Source organism: Panthera tigris, chromosome B2 (genome assembly GCF_018350195.1).
Source record: "Panthera tigris isolate Pti1 chromosome B2, P.tigris_Pti1_mat1.1, whole genome shotgun sequence".
Classification (NCBI taxonomy): Eukaryota; Metazoa; Chordata; class Mammalia; order Carnivora; family Felidae; genus Panthera; species Panthera tigris.
The window spans coordinates 39,864,502-39,885,567 of record NC_056664.1 but is presented as its reverse complement, the minus strand read 5'-3'; the positions used below and the strand labels follow the sequence as shown (position 1 = coordinate 39,885,567).

The 21,066-nt window shown below is 43.4% G+C and overlaps 1 protein-coding gene across 12 annotated transcripts in view; it reads left to right on the top strand.

Moving 5' to 3' along the window:
* USP49 (ubiquitin specific peptidase 49) overlaps positions 1 to 21,066 on the top strand; it is an 87,272-nt gene extending 66,206 nt beyond the window's left edge. For 8 of the 12 annotated variants that reach the window (XM_042986347.1, XM_042986346.1, XM_042986345.1 and 5 more), the window contains 5 exons: positions 9,605 to 10,970; positions 12,290 to 12,494; positions 16,709 to 16,817; positions 17,311 to 17,516; positions 18,672 to 21,066. In XM_042986347.1, the coding sequence (XP_042842281.1) occupies positions 9,633 to 10,970; positions 12,290 to 12,494; positions 16,709 to 16,817; positions 17,311 to 17,516; positions 18,672 to 18,862 (2,049 nt within the window). In that variant the 5' untranslated portion in view covers positions 9,605 to 9,632 and the 3' untranslated portion in view covers positions 18,863 to 21,066. The remainder of the gene's footprint in view (positions 1 to 9,604; positions 10,971 to 12,289; positions 12,495 to 16,708; positions 16,818 to 17,310; positions 17,517 to 18,671) is intronic. The other 4 variants (XR_006217638.1, XR_006217639.1, XR_006217637.1 and 1 more) reach the window with 4 other exon arrangements.

The window sequence follows — 21,066 nt, the reverse complement described above, 5'->3', positions numbered from 1 at the left end:
TCGGATCCATGTGGCCAAATGTTGCTTTGCCAAACATGCGGACTGGGAGTAACGTGTGTCCGCCTGTGGGGTCAGAGGTCTGTGCTCTTGTTTGCTGAGACCACAGGGAGACTTAGGAAGGTACAGGATGGGCTCCTTGACACCTAGATGATCAGAGTTAGTGAGGGAGGAGCAGAACTTGACAAAATGAGGGATTTTTCTTTTCCAATAAGGGAAGAAGTTCAGAGAGAAGCTTTAGACCAAGCAAGAGCATTTCAACAGACTGATTAAAGTGGCTTTGTGACCCCCAAAGACAAAGATACTCAGGAAGTTTTTGTGGGCAGAAGTATTTGAAAGAAACTTTGGGGGCCAGCAAAGAAGTTGCCACCTGAGCCTGAAGGGTATATTTGAGGCCCAGACCAAAGGGTATTTTGCCAGCCATCTTCTGTGACTAACACTGCCGAGAACTGCTTTTTTGATTTGGTGCGTTTGTTTCGGGTGGGAGGGTGTGTTTCACAGTAAAACTAGACGTGATGGTAAAATGATGATAGAGAGTGAAAGGTTCTCACAGATTGTCTAATTCGTGATACTCTTTTGCTATCAGAGAATATATTCTTTACTTTTTTGTCTTAAAAAATTTTTGTGGAACTTTGTAAGCATATCCTAAAATAAAGAGAATAGTATAATGAGCTCTATGTACCCATCAACCAGCTTCAACAAGTATGAATGTTTTGACAGTGTTTCATCTATCTTCCTGCCACTCCCCCCAGAATAGTTTAAAGCAAATTCCACACATCATAATATTTCACCTATAAATACTTGAGATATTTCTAACATACAAAGACTGAAAAGGTATAACCACTGTATCACTGTCACACAAAATAGTTATTTAATGTTTTCTAATACTTTGTGTTCAAATTTCTCCAGCTGTGGACTTCGGGTGGTAGAGAGGGAAGGATTACAGAGGCAGAAAGAAATCTGGGGAGTGATGGGTGTGTTCAGTCTTTTGATTGGGGTGATTTTATAAGTATATACTATATGCCAAAACTTACCAAATTGTATACTTTAAATATGTATAGTTTGTTGTATGTCACTTATATCTCAATGAAACTGTTAAAAAAAATAGTGAAAATAGCTAGAGGCATACAATATTTTAAAACATTTTTTCCCAGTTATCTGCAAACTATCTTTTTATAGTTGGTTTGTTCAAATCAAGATTTAAATATGAGCCACACAGGGGCGCCTGGGTGGTTCAGTCAGTTAAGCGTCCAACTTCAGCTCAGGTTATGACTTCCTTGCTCGTGTGTTCAAGTCCCGAGTCGGGCTCTGTGCTGACAGCTCAGATCCCGGAGCCTGCTTCAGTTTCTGTGTCTCCCTCTCTCTCTGCTCCTCCCCTGCTCACACTCTGTCTCTCAAAAATAAATAAATATTTTTTAAAAATTAAAAAATAGATACATTTGAGGTACACATTGAATGTGGTTGATATGTCTCTAGGTTTCGTATAATCTATAGCAGATCCATCCCCACCCCCTTTTTCCTCGTGTCATTTATTTATTAAAGACTACAGATCATTGAGCCCATAGCATTTGCCACACTCTGATGTGGTAATCTGGCTAATTGCAGCCTTGTGGTAGCATGTTCTGTCACCCACATTTCTCATACCCTAGTAGTTAGAGCTAAATGCTTCACTGGACTCAGATTCAGGTCTTTCAGCCAGAGTACTTCATAGGTGATGCTTCTGTGAGCCCTTTATTACATCCTATCAGGGAAGCATGTAGTGTCTGATTCTCCTGCTTTTAGTGTAAAGCTGATCAGTGGAGTCAGGTGTTACTGGTGTTAACCATTCCTGATAAAGTTTCCTGTCAGTTTTCACCTAGTAGTATAAGAAGCTGCTGCCTCCATCTATTCATTAGGGGTAAATTGTTCGCTGGGTGTGTGTTTGTATAATTTTTAACAGCTCTACTAAGGTGTAATTTACATACAGTTAACCGCACATACTTAAAGCACACAATTCAAGAAGTTTTGGCACACATACAGACTTTGACATATGTATACGTTGTTGATGACTGACTGGCTGCTGTGGAGAGCATACTGTTTTAGAGGCATATTGCAGGGACAAACCACAATTCCTGGGGTCAAATTTTTGAAAGGTTAACCCTGATTCTCAGTGTCAGAGATTTTCCATATGGCAGTGGAGTAGAAGAGGGAGCCTTTAGTTTGGACCTTGCTTCAACACTAGCTTGTCAGGGAGACAATGCTAAAACATTTACACCAGGTTGTAGCAAATAGGCCCCTTTGATCGGGCAGCGGCATAAATTACAGTAAAGCTGTGTTTCATGTTTATACAGCAAACCTAGTTATCCTCTACTCTTGGCTACCATTTCTCTGCAGAGTCACAGGTGACATTTCTAACAGTGTGTGTATGTGTGTGTGTGTGTGTGTGTGTGTGTGTGTGTGTGTGTGTGTGTGTGTGTTTTCCACGTGGATTCAGAATTTCTTGTGAGCACTCTTTTTTGGCCACCTTTCCCCAGTCTACTCTCCTCCTCGACAAGGTGTTGATAAGTTTTAGGCACAGACTTCTTTGGCAAGAGTATTAGGTTAATCAATCTAAAGGTCAGATCCCTTGAAGGCCAGCTAGCTTAGCTTTGTTCCACAGATGGCATCTCCATAACCCCCTATCAGTCATCTTATGTATCTTGATCACCTGGAGACCTGCATGAAACTGTATATATCTCGGTGCCTGATCATCACGGCTACTAAGCAAACAAAAAAGCGCAGAACATGTTCAATAGCTTCGTCTTGCAGATACTATTAATAGTCGTATACATAATGCAAGCATCCGACTGAAAATCCAACCTGAGACTGAGACTCTGCAATGAAATGGATTTTATATTCAGAAGTTCTTGAGGGACTCTGAAAATACTAAAAATTGTGGAGTTGTATGCTTTAAATGAGTGAATTTTATGGTATGTAAACTATCTGAATAAAGTGCTTTTTAAGAAGTATTTGTGAAAATTAAAATACATTATCTTGGGGCGCCTGGGTGGCTCAGTCAGTTGAACGTCCAACTCTTGATTTCTACTCAGGCCATGATTCCAAGGTTGTGGGATCGAGCCCTGTATCAGGCCCCGTGCTGAGTGTGGAGCCTGCTTAAGATTCTCTCTCTCTCCCTCTGCCCCAGTCCTCCACTTTCGTTCTTTCTCTCTAAAAATTAAAAAAACAAAATAAAATATATCATCTTGTACAGAAATGATACTCAACATTCTAGAAATAGATGAAATCACTGAGAAGAGAGCCAAAGACAGAACCTTGAGAAAAGCCTACATTTCCAGGAAGAGAGACACACAAAAACAGGGAAGGTATAATTACAGACATAGGAAGAAAACCAGAGAAGAACAGTAGCCTAAAATTCAGGCTAATGAACTTCACTATAAGGAAATTACTAATGACCTTTGAGAAAATAGTTTCCATGCAATGGATGTGGTGAAGAGTGAACTGTGAGGGAAGATGCAGCTGCACATGATCTTGCCAGAAATAAAGTAGGCGGAGGAGGAAGTGTCTGTATGCCTCTCCTTCTCTGTCTAGACAGGAGAGACTTGGGCATATGTGTACCTGGAGAGAAAGGTGAACAAAAGACGGCAGAGACTGAAGGTACAAAGGGCTTAAACCCAATTCCAGCTCTTACTGTGGTCAGAGAGGTTGGTATTTGGTACAGAGCAGAGCATTTTTTCCGTGCTGGTTGTGCTGCCCTTGTCATGTCCCTGCTGGGCCACAGGTACGGCCCCTGCCCTGGGCAGAGCAGGGTCATGGGCCTGGCCCAGCTTCCTACGTGAACCCTACTCCTTTTTTACTGAAGAAGGCAAGGCCTAACACAAGTGAGAGAGACACATGGGCGTAACCTAAATCTGCTGTCACCAACGATTAGACAGTCATTCCTGAACACCGGTACTTGACTACTGACACCAGGTGAGCGGGAGCACAGCTCACAAGGCTTGGCACACCCAGCGTATGAGTATGCCATTGCCCGTGGCTCAGAGTCACTGCTTCAGTAGTCAGCCCTGTCCTCAGGTCAGAGGTCAGAACACATTTAGTCAGTGCTTCTGAAGCCCTCTCAAGAGAATTCAGCCTCTCTAGGAGTCTCCGAGCAGTGCTCTGACTTATAGGTTACCCTCCTCCCCTCCGGTCACCCCCATATTCAGGGAGGATGGGAACCCAGAGGGAGGGGCGGGAGGAAGGGAGCAGCAAGGAGTGGGGACACTCCACCCATTCAGCCCCCTCCCCACACATACACTGCCTTAGCAAAGGGCTTCTGAGCACTCTCACCAATGTCATCCCTCTCAGGCTCTTCTCCTACTTTTTGTCTTATTTTGTATTTTTATTGTTTTTGCCTTACTGTAGCCGTAATCTAAAAATGCAAAAGACTAGTTTCATTGTGCTTATAATACAGCCTGTTAGAGCCCTGCATAATACTCTAGAATGTAGCATTCTTCCCTTTGGGGTTATTAACTGTACCTTCACCTTTTCCTTAATTGTATATTGGTATTAAATTATACTTTCCCATATCTTTTGGAAATAAAATGTTAGCTGAAAATAAAATTCATTTCCAGTACTTATTTAGAAAAATGTATTCACCGTGTCTTTTCAAGCAGTCTTTGCGAGTTTTGTGGTACATGCAATTTAGGGTACATTTAGTAAGTTGAAGGGTTAAAATACCCTGTGCTGTCGCATATGGCAGTGAGCAGAATCGCAGATGTTGATGATACCACGTAATTAGTATTCTTTTATGTAAATGAAGGCTGTCAGCATGTTACCATAGTGTCTACTCTCTCTGAAGCTGGAATTTATGCCACTTGGTCTCACTAAGACCAGGCAGGATTATTCCACTGTCCTTAGTTAAGAACTGAGAAGAAAATCACTATGATGAGGGAGAGAGAATAAATGGGATTCTCTCCAAAGGAGATTATTTTTTTCCTATTTGGTTTTTGTTGATTCCCCCCGCCTTCCCTGCAGAAGTTTTATTCTGGTGATGTAGTTAACACGTTTAGGATCAGCTAAGAAATTTGCTACAAGAGAACAATTGGAATGCCCCAATTAAAAGACAATCATATTTTTAAGCTATAGATTTTTGAAAGATGATTGTAATGTTCGGTCATCTCATACAGAGACTTTAAAAAAAAAAAAGAATGGGATAAATCTAGAAGTTCCTAATTCAGAACAAAGGCATGAGTTGAAGATTTCATTACCTTCTTCTAATTTAATATTTAGTGGCACTAACTATAGTGGGATGCTTTTAAATAGTGATTATGTCTTGTAGTCGAGTTGATTCATATTTTTAAAATAAAACTATGGTAATTAAAGAAGCAATAATATTTTGTCAAGTTTATTTACCCCATCTGTAGATCAATCCAGGGTGTGTAGGACATTCATTTAAAGTTGCTCATCTCCTTATCAATGGAGAACTGTTAAGGCACATCTTATTCTTTGCCAGTTACACTGCAAGTTTAGCTCTGGGATGTTGGGTGTCTGTCACACTGGGTGATGTAGGTTTTAAGTGGAAGTGTTAGGACTATTATGGCCTTTGGGAATTATGAAGGAAAAGGTGTACATATCAGCAAAATGTAAAATAGAATTCTTTACACTTATGGGTGTTAGGCCTGGTTCTTAATCAGAGTATGTATGAGAGGTATGTTAAACCTTGCCTCCCTTGAACGGAGTATACCTGGATTGTGTTCTCTTTATTCTTTATTTTGTATGTTGGTTAAAGTGGCTTTTTTCTTTTGTGTCATTTTTGGGTGGTTTCCATTTCATGATATGTTTTTTCCCCAGAGAAGCTAGTCTGCCTAGCTTAACTCAGTGTGGTGAGGTACAAGGTAGCCCTGTGTTTTCCTGAATGGATTTACTCTGCCATATGGCAGGTTAGTGAGTTGCCACGACAGATTTGTAATGGGAAAAGGGCTGTGTAGGAAAGGATGTGCGTGATCAGCAGATTTATAGATCAGAAAATGAAATCGGAAGAAAGAATTTCCAGAGTGCCCTTTCCATTTGACAGCTCTTCACGGAGAGGGTGTGGAATGGTTCTTTGGTGTTTTTCTATTTGGGCTTTTGGCTGTTCAGCATAGGCCTTGATTTTGCAAGGCATCAGTGTTCCGAGTGTTGTGTTGCTGGCTTCCTGTTCACAGAGATATTCTCTTTGTAGGATTTAAAGCTGTGCTGAGTTTCATGTGATAAGATCTCTGTAGCAATTAAATTCCTGAAGACACATCAAGGCTCCTGTTGGCTAAAATGGGGATTTGCCAGGTTTTGAGTCATAAGAAGAGGCTATTCAGATACGATTCAGTGAGTACTGAATCTTTCAAAGGAAAGAAAACAAAAAGAAAAGCCGAGTGAGCTAAAGATTTATATGTCCTGGTGTATTTAAGTCTGTGCTATCCAGTATTGCAGCCACTACCCATATATAGTTATTTAAATTTAAATTAATCAAAATTAGGAGCACCTGGGTGGCTTAGTTGGCTAAGTGTTAGATTCTTGATTTCGTCTCAGGTCATGATCTCTAGGTTTGTGGGTTTGAGCCACATATCAGGCTCTGTGCAAACAGCACAGAGCCTGCTTGAGATGTACAGACAGCACAGAGCCTGCTTGAGATGTGCAGACAGCACAGAGCCTGCTTGAGAGTCTCTCCCTGTATCTGCCCCTCTTCCGCTCTCTCTCTCTCTCTCTCTCAAAATAAATAGATAAACTTTTAAAAGTTAAATTAAAATTAAAACTAAAGGTTCAGTCCCTCATTCTCACTAGCCACATTGCAAGTACTCAATAGGCACAGGTGGCCAGTTAATACAGTATTAAGCAGCACAGATAAATTATATTTCCATTATTGCTGGAAGTTCTATTGGATAATTAATGTTGGTCGAAGTAGAAGATGTCGAGAAAGAAAATTCTTTCTTTGATTTCCATGAGGACATCTTCATCCCTATCATTTACTGGATTAGTGCAGTGGTTCTGAGGTTTTAATGCACAAGCAAGTCCTCTGTAGGGCTTATTTTAAATGGAGACTTGAGACCCCTCCCCAGATTCTGATTCATTAGGTTTGGAGCTGTGACCAGAAATCTGTACAAATAACAAGTATCCTGGGGAATTCTGATGCTGGTAAGTGGCTCAGAAACTACATTTTGAAAAATATTAAGTGAGGAACTTGAGAGTTGCCAGTCTCTTGATTTTGCTTCCCCCTTCGCTCTGTAATTATTGACTTTCTTTTGTGTCCCCAGTAATTGGTTACAAGCACCATGCATACTCAACTTCAACTTTTGGTTGGTAATAAATAGCAAAAAGAAAATTCATTTATTTACCATCTCATCTTTTTAATATATGTACGTTTTAATCTGGCTGTGCCCTACAAAAAGTAAAAAGAAATGGTTAATTCAGTGCCATTCTGGACTGTGTGGGAAGGTAAGTCTGACAGAACACCTCTGACCACTAAGAGTTGAGCACCCACAAATTGTGAAGCTATAAAGGGGTGAAAAAAGAAATATAACACATGATCTTCTCACCGAAGAAGATTATATCTAGTTAGGAAATACATCCAGAGACTTACAGGGCACTTAGTAAAACAAATCAGTAATTAGAAAAATAATGTAGGAGAACCTAAATCCTGAAAGAACTCAAAGGAAAAGCATGATCTGACTTGATTGAAGATCACCTAGGTTGCTTTCCTTTGTATGATTTAAGGGTTTCTTATCTAGGGACATGGCCTTTGCCAATCTGGAATGGGCAATAAAAAATAGGAAGCATCTCTCATTTGGTCCTGTGGTATATAGTTGTAGGTTTTAGCAATAGGACAAGGCCAAAAAGGGCATCTGGAAACCAATTAAAGGAACTACTCAGAATATACTGGATTTAAAACTTCTCTGGGTGACTCCATAATCATGCAACTTCATTTGCTCACAGAAATGAAAGTGTAGAAGAAATGGGGTTGAAGGAAGTTTATAGGAGGAAATACCTTTAGGAAATTTAAATATTGGTACTGGCAAAGAAAAAAAAAAACTGTCAAGGTTCCAAAGAATAAAGAATAAATAAATAAAATACATTTTCATGTATATCATCTGGAAGATTTGCTTTTTTTTTTTTCTTTTTTTCTTTTTGCTTGGTAGTTTGGTTAAACCAGTAACCACTCCATCACTTGTCCTAAGAGATCTAATTCGGTACTTACATATACTTTTAGTAACGAAAGTAAAAGTTTTCCCACCGTTTCTACAAGATGTACATGTGCTTTTCACATTGTCTTAGTCCCTCAGGGTTGCTATAACAAAAATACCATGACTCGGTGGCTTATAAACAGCAAATGTTTCTCTTAGTTTGAAGGCTGGGATGTCCCAAGATCATGGCACCAAATTCCATGTCTGGTAAGGACTTCCTGATTCACGGCCATAAGACTGGCTTTTCACTGTGTCCTCACGTGGGTGAGGGGTGAGGGAACTGTTTTATAAGGACACTAAAATCCCATTCGTGAAGGCTCATTCCATGAGGGGGGTCAACCCATTCATGACCTGATCATCTCCCAAAGGCCCTGCCTCCTAATACCATCACCTTGGGCAAGGGGCATTTTAGCACATGAATGGGGGTTACACAAACATTCAGACCATAGTGGACATATAAAATGTTATTTAGATTGGGGTGCCTTGCTGGATCAGTCGGTAGAGCATGTGACTCTTGATCTAGGGGTTGTGAGTGTGAGCACCATGCTGGGTGTAGAGCCTACTACAAAAAAAAAAAAAAAAAAGTTATTTAGATTCAGACTCACAGACTATCTCCTTAGCCAGGTTCTTTGGACCCAAGAAAAGAAAAATGGCACCTTAGGGACACCTGGGTGGCTAAGTCAGTTATGCATCCAACTTCAGCTTAGGTCATGATCTCAAGGTTCATGAGTTCAAGCCTCGTGTCAGGCTCTGTGCTGACAGCTCGGAGCCTGGAGCCTGCTTCAGATTCTGTCTCCCTCGCTCTCTGCCCCTCCCCTGCTCGCACTCTGTTTCTCTCTCTCTCTCAAAAATAAACATTAAAAAATTTTTAAAGAAAAATGGCACCTTGTACTGTAGAGGACTTTCTCTTTCTTACTTTTACCTGTCCTGTTACCTCTATTTTGAAATACATTGAAATTGACCTAAGATTACCTTTACATTTGAGGGTCTTCATCTCTTACTGGTATTTGAAACATTATGTCTCTCCTCTCCTGTCCCTTTGTGCATACAACTAAGATCTTGATCAGTACAAGATACAGAGGACATGATCAGTTCAGAGATGGTTCAGAATACAAGTTTCTTTCCCCTGGTGGCCAGTTGGGTGCAATGTGAATGAACTAAAGGTAATGACATTAAGGAATACAAATCAGCTTCACGTAAAAATTAGCTGATATTCGGGAATTTATACAAGCTTAGAAAATGTAAAGATTCGACTTGGTGCCAAGCCCTCCCCCCAAGACAGTATTTTATCTCTTAACTTCCTTCCAAAGGAACCAATTTTGAATTGAAAACTAGTGAGCATTGAGTTGAAAACGGCGGTTGCGAGCCTTTTTCTAGGAAAAGATTTTGCTGAAAGCTCTCTCTCTCTCTCTTTTTCTGGGGCTCTGTCGTGTCAGGTTGAAAGACTGGAGCCTTCTATAAGACATGGATAGATGCAAACATGTCGGGCGGTTGCGGCTCGCCCAGGACCACTCCATCCTGAACCCGCAGAAGTGGTGCTGCAGGGAGTGCGCCACCACCGAGTCGGTGTGGGCTTGTCTCAAGTGCTCCCACGTGGCCTGCGGCCGCTACATCGAGGATCACGCCCTTAAACACTTTGAGGAGACTGGGCACCCGCTAGCTATGGAGGTCCGAGATCTGTACGTGTTCTGTTACCTGTGCAAGGACTATGTGCTCAACGATAACCCCGAGGGGGACCTGAAGCTGCTCAGAAGCTCCCTCCTGGCGGTCAGGGGCCAGAAGCAGGACCCGCCGCTGAGGCGCGGCCGGACGCTGCGGTCCATGGCCTCGGGCGAGGACGCCGTCCCGCCGCAGCGCGCTCCTCAGGGACAGCCGCAGATGCTCACGGCTCTGTGGTACCGGCGCCAGCGCCTGCTGGCCAAGACGCTGCGGCTCTGGTTCGAGAAGAGCTCCCGCGGCCAGGCGAAGCTGGAGCAGCGGCGGCAGGAGGAGGCGCTGGAGCGCAAGAAGGAGGAGGCGCGGCAGCGGCGGCGCGAGGTGAAACGGCGGCTGCTGGAGGAGCTGGCCAGCGCCCCTCCGCGCAAGAGCGCGCGCCTGCTGCTGCACGCGCCCCGCGCCGCCGCCCCGCGCCCCGCCCCGCCGCGCGCGCCCGCCGGGGGCCGCCCCCAGCCGCGCCGCGCGCCCGCCATAGCGCCGGGCGTCACGGGCCTGCGCAACCTGGGCAACACCTGCTACATGAACTCCATCCTGCAGGTGCTCAGCCACCTCCAGAAGTTCCGCGAGTGTTTTCTGAACCTCGACCCTTCCCAGACCCAACAACTATTTCCCAAGGCCCCCAACGGGAAGGCTCCGCTCTCGGGCAGGCCGGCCGGCAGCTCGGCCACCGAGCTGTCGGCCAGGAGCGACCGGGCTGAGCCGTGCGAGCGGGAGGGCCTCTGCTTCAACGGCGGGGCCTCCATCAGCAGGAGCCTAGAACTCATCCAGAACAAGGAGCCGAGCTCGAAGCACATTTCCCTCTGTCACGAACTGCACACCCTCTTCCGTGTCATGTGGTCCGGCAAGTGGGCCCTGGTGTCGCCCTTCGCCATGCTTCACTCCGTGTGGAGCCTGATCCCCGCCTTCCGGGGCTACGACCAGCAGGACGCGCAGGAATTCCTCTGTGAGCTGTTGCACAAAGTGCAGCAAGAGCTCGAGTCCGAGGGCACCACGCGCCGGATCCTCATCCCCTTCTCCCAGAGGAAGCTCACCAAACAGGTCTTAAAGGTGGTGAACACCATATTCCACGGGCAGCTACTCAGTCAGGTAGGTTGGCCCACCCTGACCCCTACACTGCCCACCGCACTGCAGGGAGGCTTGCTGGTTAGAGTTTGGGCTTCCTGTGAGTGCCTCCCACAGGTTATCTGGGAGGACTAGGGTAGCCAACATTTGCTGTAATTACGCATAATGGGGGGTGGTCATTGTACCTTGCATTGTGCTGTACGTTGTGTTGGCCATGTTGGGGAACTTGCCTCCTCTTTCTGGGCAGGTTTTTGGTTGAATTTGCCATATCGTTTCATTTTCAGTGAATGTCTTTAAGCTTTAATGACAATATAGGTAATATAATCTCATTGTTAAAATTAAGTACCCATTGTTGGCATGCCATCCCTAGATCAGTTTCAGGAAACTGAACAGGTTGCCTATAACCCTGGTTCCACCCTAGTTTGAAAGAGCATTCTTCCTTCCAGGACATGCTTTACATAAAAGGAAGGGAGGTGGCTAGGAGGATGCCCAAGGCCTAAGCAAGCTTCTCTCCTGTTCCTCATTACCTCTTCTTTTCTGGATTGTTAGCATGTAGGGACATAAGCCAAGACTCATAGATAGAACTTTGTGCAGAAAGAATTTTTAGAGTTAAAAAACTGGACAACTTAAGAGATTGAGGTGAAACTTCTACATTATGCTACTGAGGTTTGTGTCTTGGTGTTTACAGTTTTAAAAGAGTGATGAATGGGATGGAAGAGAAGGTTTATTTAGGCTTTTTTTTAAGCATGTGAAAGGGGAAGTATTTATGGGCACTTCCTCTACACCCTGAGGGTCCATAGGAAGAAAGGTGCATCGGGAAGGTTATGGGGGAGAGGAGGTCTAATAAGGTACCCTGAGGCTCTTTGAATACAAGGATCTGTGTAGGGATACTGCAAGAAACAAGGGCAAAAAAGAGAGGCAAGTTGGAGTGGGTGGAAGGAGCAAAGTCTGGATGAAGAAGTTGTGAGGATGAGAGAAGCAGACAGGAATCTGCCAATTCTCTATCTCAGACCGATCTGTGAATGATCCCATGATAACTATTGGTCTGTACTACCACAGCATTGAATGGTAGAGCATGCTTTGGGAGAAGAGAAGAGAGAAACGGGAAGGTAATAACCTGTGCTGTGTAGTTTTCCAGTTCCAGCTGGCATCATAGTTAGCAATGTATACCAGAAGTAATATGCTCTAATGCTCTTAAAGTTATTATTTTAGTATTACAGTGAAAGATTTTTTTGAAAACTACACTTAGTTTTGGTAGGTTATGTGTTTTCTGTAAATCGAGCAAAAGTGTATGTGGGAAGCATGGAGATTATATAACCTGTGAATCAATCTTTTCATTCTAGGTCACATGTGTATCATGCAATTACAAATCCAATACCATTGAGCCCTTTTGGGATTTGTCCCTGGAATTCCCTGAACGGTATCACTGCATAGAAAAGGGGTTTGTCCCTTTGAATCAGACTGAGTGCCTGCTCACTGAGATGCTGGCCAAGTTCACAGAGACAGAGGCCCTGGAAGGGAGAATCTACGCTTGTGACCAGTGTAACAGTGAGTGCTGGGAGGTGGAAGTGGAGGGGGAGAGGTGGGTGTGCACCTGAAATATCAGTTTAAGATGCTGCTTTTGCCCTTTTCATCAAAAGTAACAATGATAATTCTGAGTGGTTTTAAAGCATCTTTTAAAGATTTTTTTTCCTCCCATTTTCCTGAAAACAAGCATGTCGACGTCGTATGTTAAAAAACCAAACCAAACCTAGGTGTTGGGCTTCCTTTGACTCCTGCTGTGATTGACATTAGTTGTTATCTTGGGAGGCATTGAAAGGATCCTGAAATGGGGAATCTAAGAATGTTAGTACTTGCTTCCTAGTGCTACAAGGGTCCTACTTAAATTCATGAATATAGATTTGACGGTTCTTATTTCATCTAAAGTCAGGTGGCATAGCCTGTGTGAGGGTTACGGTATCAGAAATGTGTATTTTTGTACCGAATTTGTAGATTCCAAGTCTGTCAGAATTGATGCTAAAGATTGGTAGGAGACCAAGAAAGCAAGTCGTAAGGTGCATCATCTTCATGGTTACTTTCTGCATTTGTTTTCACATGCCTTCACATGCCATGCATTTGGGGAAGTGGGGGAAGGAGGTCATAAAGTATCTCTGCCATGGCTCTAATTTAAAGTGGAACTCTTTCCATGTAGTTACGTAGACATCTGACACAGACCTCCTTCTGTCTTGCCACACTAACACTCAATGCTTTTGCTAACCCAGCACATACAGAGGGAATACAGAGCAAACTTGGAAACTCATGTTTGGGTTTTTTGGCATGTCAAGATTTGGAAGCTAAAATTAATGGATTGTGTACATATCTTGAAATCAATTTGCAGCCATAAAATAATTTGGACTACAAGTTTTGGGAACCACAATCTTATGATGACCCTTCTTAGTATGTTTGCATATCATCTTTAAAATAGTAAATAGTGGGAAACATGTTGTCCCTGAAGAATCAGAACAAAAATCAAAAGTCATACTTGATATAATTTTGCCACTTATTTTTTTTTTAACATTTATTTATTTTGAGAGAGAGAGAGAGAGAGAACACATGAGCAGCAGAGGGGCAGAGAGAGAGGATGAGAGAGAACCCAAGCACAGGTTCTGCGCTGTCAGCACAGAGCCTGACATAGGACTCGGTCCCACGAACCATGAGATCATGACTTAAGTGGAAATCAAGAATCAGACACTTAACCAACTGGGCCACCCAGGTGCCCCCATTTTGCCATTTTAGAATGCTGTACTTGGTTGACTATAGAGTCACCTGCCCTGTTCCTCACTGAGATAAAAAGATAGTGACCTAAAGTATCTTATTAAGAGCAGTATCTATTTGGTTTTCTTTTTTTTTTTTTTAATGTCTATTTTTGAGAGAGAGAGTGCAGCAGGGAGGGGCAGACAGAGAGAGACAGAATCTGAAGCAGGCTCCAGCCTCCGAGATGTCAGTACAGAGCCCCATGCGGGGCTCAAACCCACGAACCACGAGATCATGACCCACGCCTAAGTTGGACACGCAACTGACTAAGCCACCCAGGTGCTCCCTATTTGGTTTTCTTAAGATAGTGATTCTTAAAGCTTCTTACTTGTAAGGAACAGACGGATGTTAAAAGCTGAACTTCATCATTCTCAGACATGACAGATTAGGTAAGAAATATTTTGTATTTATTTTTGCAAGAAAGCCATGTTTTTCTGGTTGCCAGATGTGCCAATTTCCAGGATTTCTCTAGGCGAGTTCAAATGGGGAAGGGAATCTATGGTGAAAGTACAAGATGTATTTTTGTTGTCTGTGAAGTTTCAAAACTATCAGTCTTCTCGCTCTCTATGTGGCCAGCTTAATCAAATGGAGACAGAACTGATCAATCTCTGTTGAATCAGTCATTTCTTTTTCTTTGTGAATTTCATTTTAGGGAAACAAAGCCAGTTTCTATATTGTGTTCATCTTAGCTCACATACTCCCTCTGCTGAGAGTGGCAGTCGCTGCCAGGGTTCCCAGGCAGAGCTGCAAGAATTTTTGAAAATCTGCTGGTGAATCAGAATGTAAAATAAGGCCAGGCCCCTCTTTGGATTCTTTCTGTTCATGCCCCTACATGTCATGACCACCAGCCCTAGTCAAAGGTCCTATGGCACGCTCATTCTGCTGCAGTCTGTTGTGAAACCAGCAGCTTCACATCCTGTTGTCACAGGAAGCTCTGTGAAGCGTCATCTGGCTGTGATCTGCTACCTTTCATGAATGGTATAGGTACAACTTAGAATCAGATGTCAGGCTCTTCAGACATTGAGACCATGATAGCTCAAAAACAATTAGCAGGCACCACAGTGGACCACTAATTTTATATTCCCATCCATTCACCAGTCTAGTTAATATAATAACTGACTGGTTGTCTATAAGTGGTTTCAGAGAAGGCTTCTGATGGGAATTAAGAGAACTTTATTTCCATGGTTTATTTGATGTGATGTATTATTTTTTTAACATTTGTTTTATTTTTTGAGAGAGACAGAACACGAGTGGGGGAGGGGCAGAGAGAGAGGGAGACACAGAATGTGAAGCAGGCTCCAGGCTCTGAGCGGTCAGCACAGAGCCTGACACAGGGCTCGAACTCACAAACCGTGAGACCATGACTTGAGCTGAAGTCGGACACTTAACCGACCGAGCCACCCAGGTGCCCCTATTTGATGTAATTTAGAAATGCATTCTCCTCGGGGCACCTGGGTAATTCAGTCAGTTGGGCATCCGACTTTGGCTCAGTTTCTGACTTCAAGCCCCACGCTGGGCTCGCTGCTGTCAGACTGTCAGCACAGAGTCTACTTTGGATCCTCTGTCCTGCTGTCTTTACCCCTCCCCCGCTTGCACTCTCCCCAAAATAAATAAATATTAGAAAAAAAAAAAAAAAAAGAAATGCATTCTCCTCACAACTCAGTAGCTTCAGAAACAAAATTAGAGTCTGAGCACTGGTTCTGCTTTGGACTGGATGAATTTGGCCAGCCTGTCCACCTTGTCCTACATGTCCAGCAATGTGCTTATCCAAGAAAATGTTTCAAAAACTAGGTATAGCATAAAACTATAAAACCAGCAGTTTCTTTTCTAAATGTTTATATATGCCACAAACAAATCATGCTGAAAAAAAGAATCTGTTAAAATATTCTGTCCTGGGATGCCTCCGTGGCTCAGTCAGTTGAGCATCCGACTTCGGCTCAGGTCGTGATCTCATGGCTTGTGAGTTTGAGCCCCGTGTCAGGCTCTGTGCAGACAGCTCAAAGCCTGGAGCTGCTTTGGATTTTGTGTCTCCCTCTCTCTCTGCCCCTCCTCCACTCACACTCTGTCTCTCTCAAAGATAAACAAACATAAATAAACAAACAAACAAATATTCTGTCCTTTGGTAATCCTGTATCATTTTACTTTTTTCCTAAGCCTGAAATACATGCATTATTCCCCATTTCACAGGAGAGAAAACGGGAGATAGAGTTTTGAATGGCATAAAACCAGCTGTGAGCAGGAAACAGAATTAGACCTACCTGAGGAAAACAAAAACCTTTAAAAATTACATTTTGGTGCATCCTAATTTAAGTTATAAGCCCATATATAAAGGCACAGAACCCCAACATATGCATCTACTCTGTGTGCCTATTGTTGCAGTGACCTTCCATTATATTCCATTAATGAATATATGATATCAGGAGTATACCACCCTAAACCTGTATCAGTTTTGGAGGTTGCTGATGCAAACTCTTAGAAGTGGATATATCAGGATTAGGTTTGTTTTTCAGTCAACTGAAACAATAATGACTTGAAACAAGTTTTAGTTGTTTTTTTTTTTTTTTTTCTGTTATGTAAAAAGAAGTCTGAAGAATATTCAGGGGCCAGCATGGCAGCTGCATGGTCACTGGGGACCCAAGCGCCTTCCACCTTTCAACTTGACTAGGGTTTCCATCCCCGAGGTTACCTGTTGGTCCAAGAGCAGTTTGGGCAGTTGCAGTCATCCCAAGGGCGCCACACAATCATCCCTTTCATCTCTGGCAGAACTGCCGTGGCCACACCAGGCAGGCACAGGAGGCTGGGTTATGCAGTCTTACAGAGGGTCACATTGCTGTCCCAAATGAAACTGAGGTTCAAATACTGACAGATAAGGAGAATGCATATTGAGTGGCAAGTCATTATCTCTGCCATAGCTAGGAAAGAATGAGACTCCTCACAATCTGTGTCTTCTACCTTCCCAAACCATATAGGCAAACGACGAAAATCCAATCCAAAACCCCTTGTTCTGAGTGAAGCTAGAAAGCAGTTAATGATCTACAGACTACCTCAGGTCCTCCGGCTGCACCTTAAAAGATTCAGGTGAGCTTGCTCTGGGGCCTTCCAGGTGGCTGTGAGCTGTGGGGATAGCTGCTCCAAAGGCTTTGGTATTGGGAGGGGAAGCCTGTTCCCTAGAGACCTTGCACTTTTCTGTGGCGATTAAATGTTGGAACCGGGGACAGGGCTTTAGCCCTTACAGCCCTGTTTAACCAGCTAGCCTGCACTGCGTGTCCATGCTTAAAGATTTTCTAGCCTCCCTTGCGCTTACACAGAGTCATCTTCAGAATCTAGCATGATATAATCTGAAAAAAAAAGGCAGGCAGTAAACTACAACAAGGTTATTTTAGGGATTTCTAGTTTCAGAGTACATCATGCAACATTCACAGGAAATATATGTGGATACTGATCACTGTTTTATTGATGCAAAAACCAAATCTGGAAGGTTATGTTTTCTCATTTCTCTTGTTTTACCTTCCTCTGCCTATGATAGCATATGCTATTTTTTACTAGTAAGAAATTTATATCTGTGTTTTAGGTGGTCTGGCCGTAATCATCGAGAGAAGATTGGGGTCCATGTCGTCTTTGACCAGGTATTAAACATGGAACCTTACTGCTGCAGGGACATGCTCTCCTCTCTTGACAAAGAGACCTTTGCCTATGATCTCTCCGCAGTGGTCATGCATCACGGGAAAGGGTTTGGCTCAGGACACTACACAGCCTATTGCTACAACACAGAGGGAGGTGCGTGCGCTTTACTCTGTGGGGTGGGGGACACGGAAGAGGGTTGGTTTGTCCACATTCCATCACTTCCCTTTTATTTCATCTTTAGGGGGATATTGCATACATTAAAATCCAGTGGAAAGAATTACGAAAGTTGGATTCAAATTTTGGATATATCACCAAGTGACAACATAAGATTGCCCTAAGAATTGACAGGAACTGACACATGTAAAAGTACTTAGCATGGTCCCTAGCACATAATGCTCAATTAATGTTAGATGTTCTATTATTTTTTAAAAAATTATTTTTAATGTTTATTTATTTTTGAGAGAGAGAGAGAGCGAGACAGAATTCAAAGCAGGTTCCAGGCTCTGAGCTGTCAGCACAGAGCCTGACACAGGGCTCAAGCTCACAAACTGTGAGATCATGACCTGAGCCGAAGTCGGATGCTTAATCGACTGAGCCACCCAGGCGCCCCTGGACATTCTATTATTAATGCTTCTGCAGACCTGTTTCCTTCGTGGTTATGCAGAAATGCTATGGCTTACCTAACCTCATGGAGATAATGTATGAATCTCATTAGCCCCAGCTCATAATAAAGCTGAAGACATTTAAAGAGTGCTTACTATATCCTTACCGTGGGAGGTGTGGGGATACAAGGGCTCTCCCAAGGAGCTTTCAGTCCTCGTACCCAGAGCACAGTCTCCCAGGTATTGTACTGAGGCACATGGGCTGTGGATGTGTTTTCAGTAATGAACCCCTTAGCCCTTGAGGCAGCCAGAGTAAAATAACTTTTTATTGCTTCTAAATTTTCCTTTTATCGCTCCTCCATTTACATTTCACCTCTCCTCCTCCTCCTCTTCCCATCTCTTAGCCCCTAGTCTTCAGTCTGTTTTTGTAGAGGCCCTAACGGACAATGGAAAAGCCTGAATAAAAGGAGGACAAAAATTACAGTCAGTCAATATTGTTAGCATTGTGGTGGGGTTTGATGGGGTTAAAGCCAGTGGCTGCAGGGAAGTCTGTTGGTTTCATTTACCTGTCTTTCCCCACCACCAACAATCGGGTTGGCTCTATTCAGAACTCCTCTGTCCCTTTCTTCATCTCCTGGTTTTGCCTGCTGACTGGAAATACAAGTTGGATAGTCATTTTCTCTCTTTCTTTCCTTTGGTTTCCTAGGTTTTTGGGTCCACTGCAATGACTCAAAGCTGAATGTATGCAGTGTCGAGGAAGTGTGCAAAACTCAAGCCTACATCCTTTTTTACACTCAAAGAACAGTTCAGGGCAATGCAAGAATTTCAGAAACCCAACTCCAAGCTCAGGTGCAGCCCAGCAACAACGATGAGGGCAGACCACGGACCTTCCCCTGAATGGGAGGCATGTATCAAGGACTGGCTTGCTTTTAAACTGTTGGTGTTCATACATCTTTCCTCTTATAGGAAATAAGGTTTAGTGCAGGAACAGATTGCTAGGTTTGCCTCACTGGGACTACAGCAGAAGGTGCCAGGTGACTTCCTATCCTATCCTAAAATCTGTAGTCACCTTTCTTTTGAATGGATTTGGGAATTCCCTCTTTGATAAATCAAAAGGAGTAACTTCTATGAAGATTCTTTCATCAGTTGCTTCTGAATATAGAGGATCTGGGTGGAGGAAAGAGGGAGAAAATTGATCATATGCAGCGAGGAGAGCAGCCATGTTTTCTTTCCATTCTGTGACCCCCACTAATCAGGACCTCCTGCAACGCCAGAGGAACCCTCCTGTTGTGAGGAGCCCAGGACAGAGCACATGAGGTGGGGCCCTGGGCTGGCAGCTTGCTGGATGAGATTGGTTCCAGGGCAGGAGGTGAATAATAAGGATTTGTTCCTACAAAGGAAGTAACCATCAGGGGTTCAAAACATGCAGACTTCCTTTTTTAGAGGATAGCAGTGGAAGAGTGGAATGAGATGCATAGAGCAAATTTCCCCCATGCAGAATGGGAGATTTTTCCAGTGTCCTACCCTCCCTGGCTGCTACTGCTGCTGTCACTTAATCATTCCACATCTTCTGAGACTGGTGTGAACAACCCTCTATTCTAAAGAAGGAGCAGTTCATATGGGGAAGCAATACATTGTCCCTGACATGTTCTTTCTTGCATGCTGAGCCTAAGGGCATTCCTGGCTACCCAGTTCTGTAGCATATCCCTGGTTCAGGTGTAGGGCAAGCACATGGTTTGGTTTAAATTGGTGTTTAGGTCAGTTGTCTGAGGCTTTCTCAGAACTCAGTTGAGGAGAGAGGCAGGGATAGCCGGTGGTCCAGGCCGTATCTGAATGCCTGTCACCTGTCCTCACCTCCATGCAGCATGCAGCTTTTCTTAGCCTGCAGCTTCTTTGTGGCACCTAGAGGGCTAGAACATTTTTGTTCAACACAAGGTTTGGGAATTTCTGCTTTCCTAGGGCTGAGGAATCTGCCCCCATATGTCCGAACAGTTCACTGCTGCTGGCCCTGGCCTATCTCCTCCTAAATCTGATAATCCCTACTGTTTCTTTATCTAACTACACTCAATCCATCAGAGAAAAAAAGAGTGCCCTGTCCTTAAGTGCTAGTAAAATACATCTTTGTTTTTATACTGGATCAGTTTCTAAGTGGAATGATGGAAACCCTCCACCCCATCAGGCACCACTGAATTTCCCTTCTCAATCCTTCAGTTAGACTCACCAGTAAAAGTGAACGTAAACCAGAAGTCTCATCGTGGGGGCTGCTGAAGTCTGCCTCAACCTGTCATTATGAATGCTCATCTTTTGACTGAGTGTATCATACGAACATTTCAATTCAGGTAGGAATACAGTTGTCACTTGAAGGAAGCAGATGTGGAGGGAGTTTGGGGAAGGGTGGGAGGTTGGGACAAGAGAGGGTTCAAGAATGAGGGTCGTAGCTTAGGGGTGTTGGTGAGCCCCATTTCCAGAGCAGGTCTGTAGCATTTGCTGTTGACCTCTTTTGAGATGAACTCTCCCGTAGGACCTGACAGACAGCACTGAGACATGGAGGAAATTCAGACAGAAAATGGCTCACCCTGATAAGGGGGAGTGACTATATATTTTAAATTAAACTTGCTTTTTCCAACACTGTGAGGTTTCTGTAATATTTAGCTTTTATTTGGAAGCGATAGCGTATGGCATTTTTTATGCTGTTTGGTTTATATTGTCTACTGCAGGCTTTTTTGTATAAGCTTGGCCCAGGGCTCACCCTCTCCTGGACACTGTTTTAAAGTGTCACAGCTGCCCTTGCTGCCAGAGGCTCTGATGTAAAGGTATACTCTCTAGATCCACGTTTTTTAAGTTGGCAGGATTGGTGAAGACTTTTTTGTGGCAATGGAAAAGCCCATTAACTCAAAAAAAAAAAGAGAGAGAGTAAGAAGGAAAGGAAAATATAAATTGTGCCTCATCTTTCTTTGAATGCTGTACTTTATTCTAGAAAAAGAGAACTTACAAATGGAAAAGAACTAATAGAGCAGCTACTTCATCCCTCAGGCTGTCTAGGGGGAAATACTTCAGAAAAATGAACGTTTAATGGAAAATTAAAAGATCTTCAAACTTAA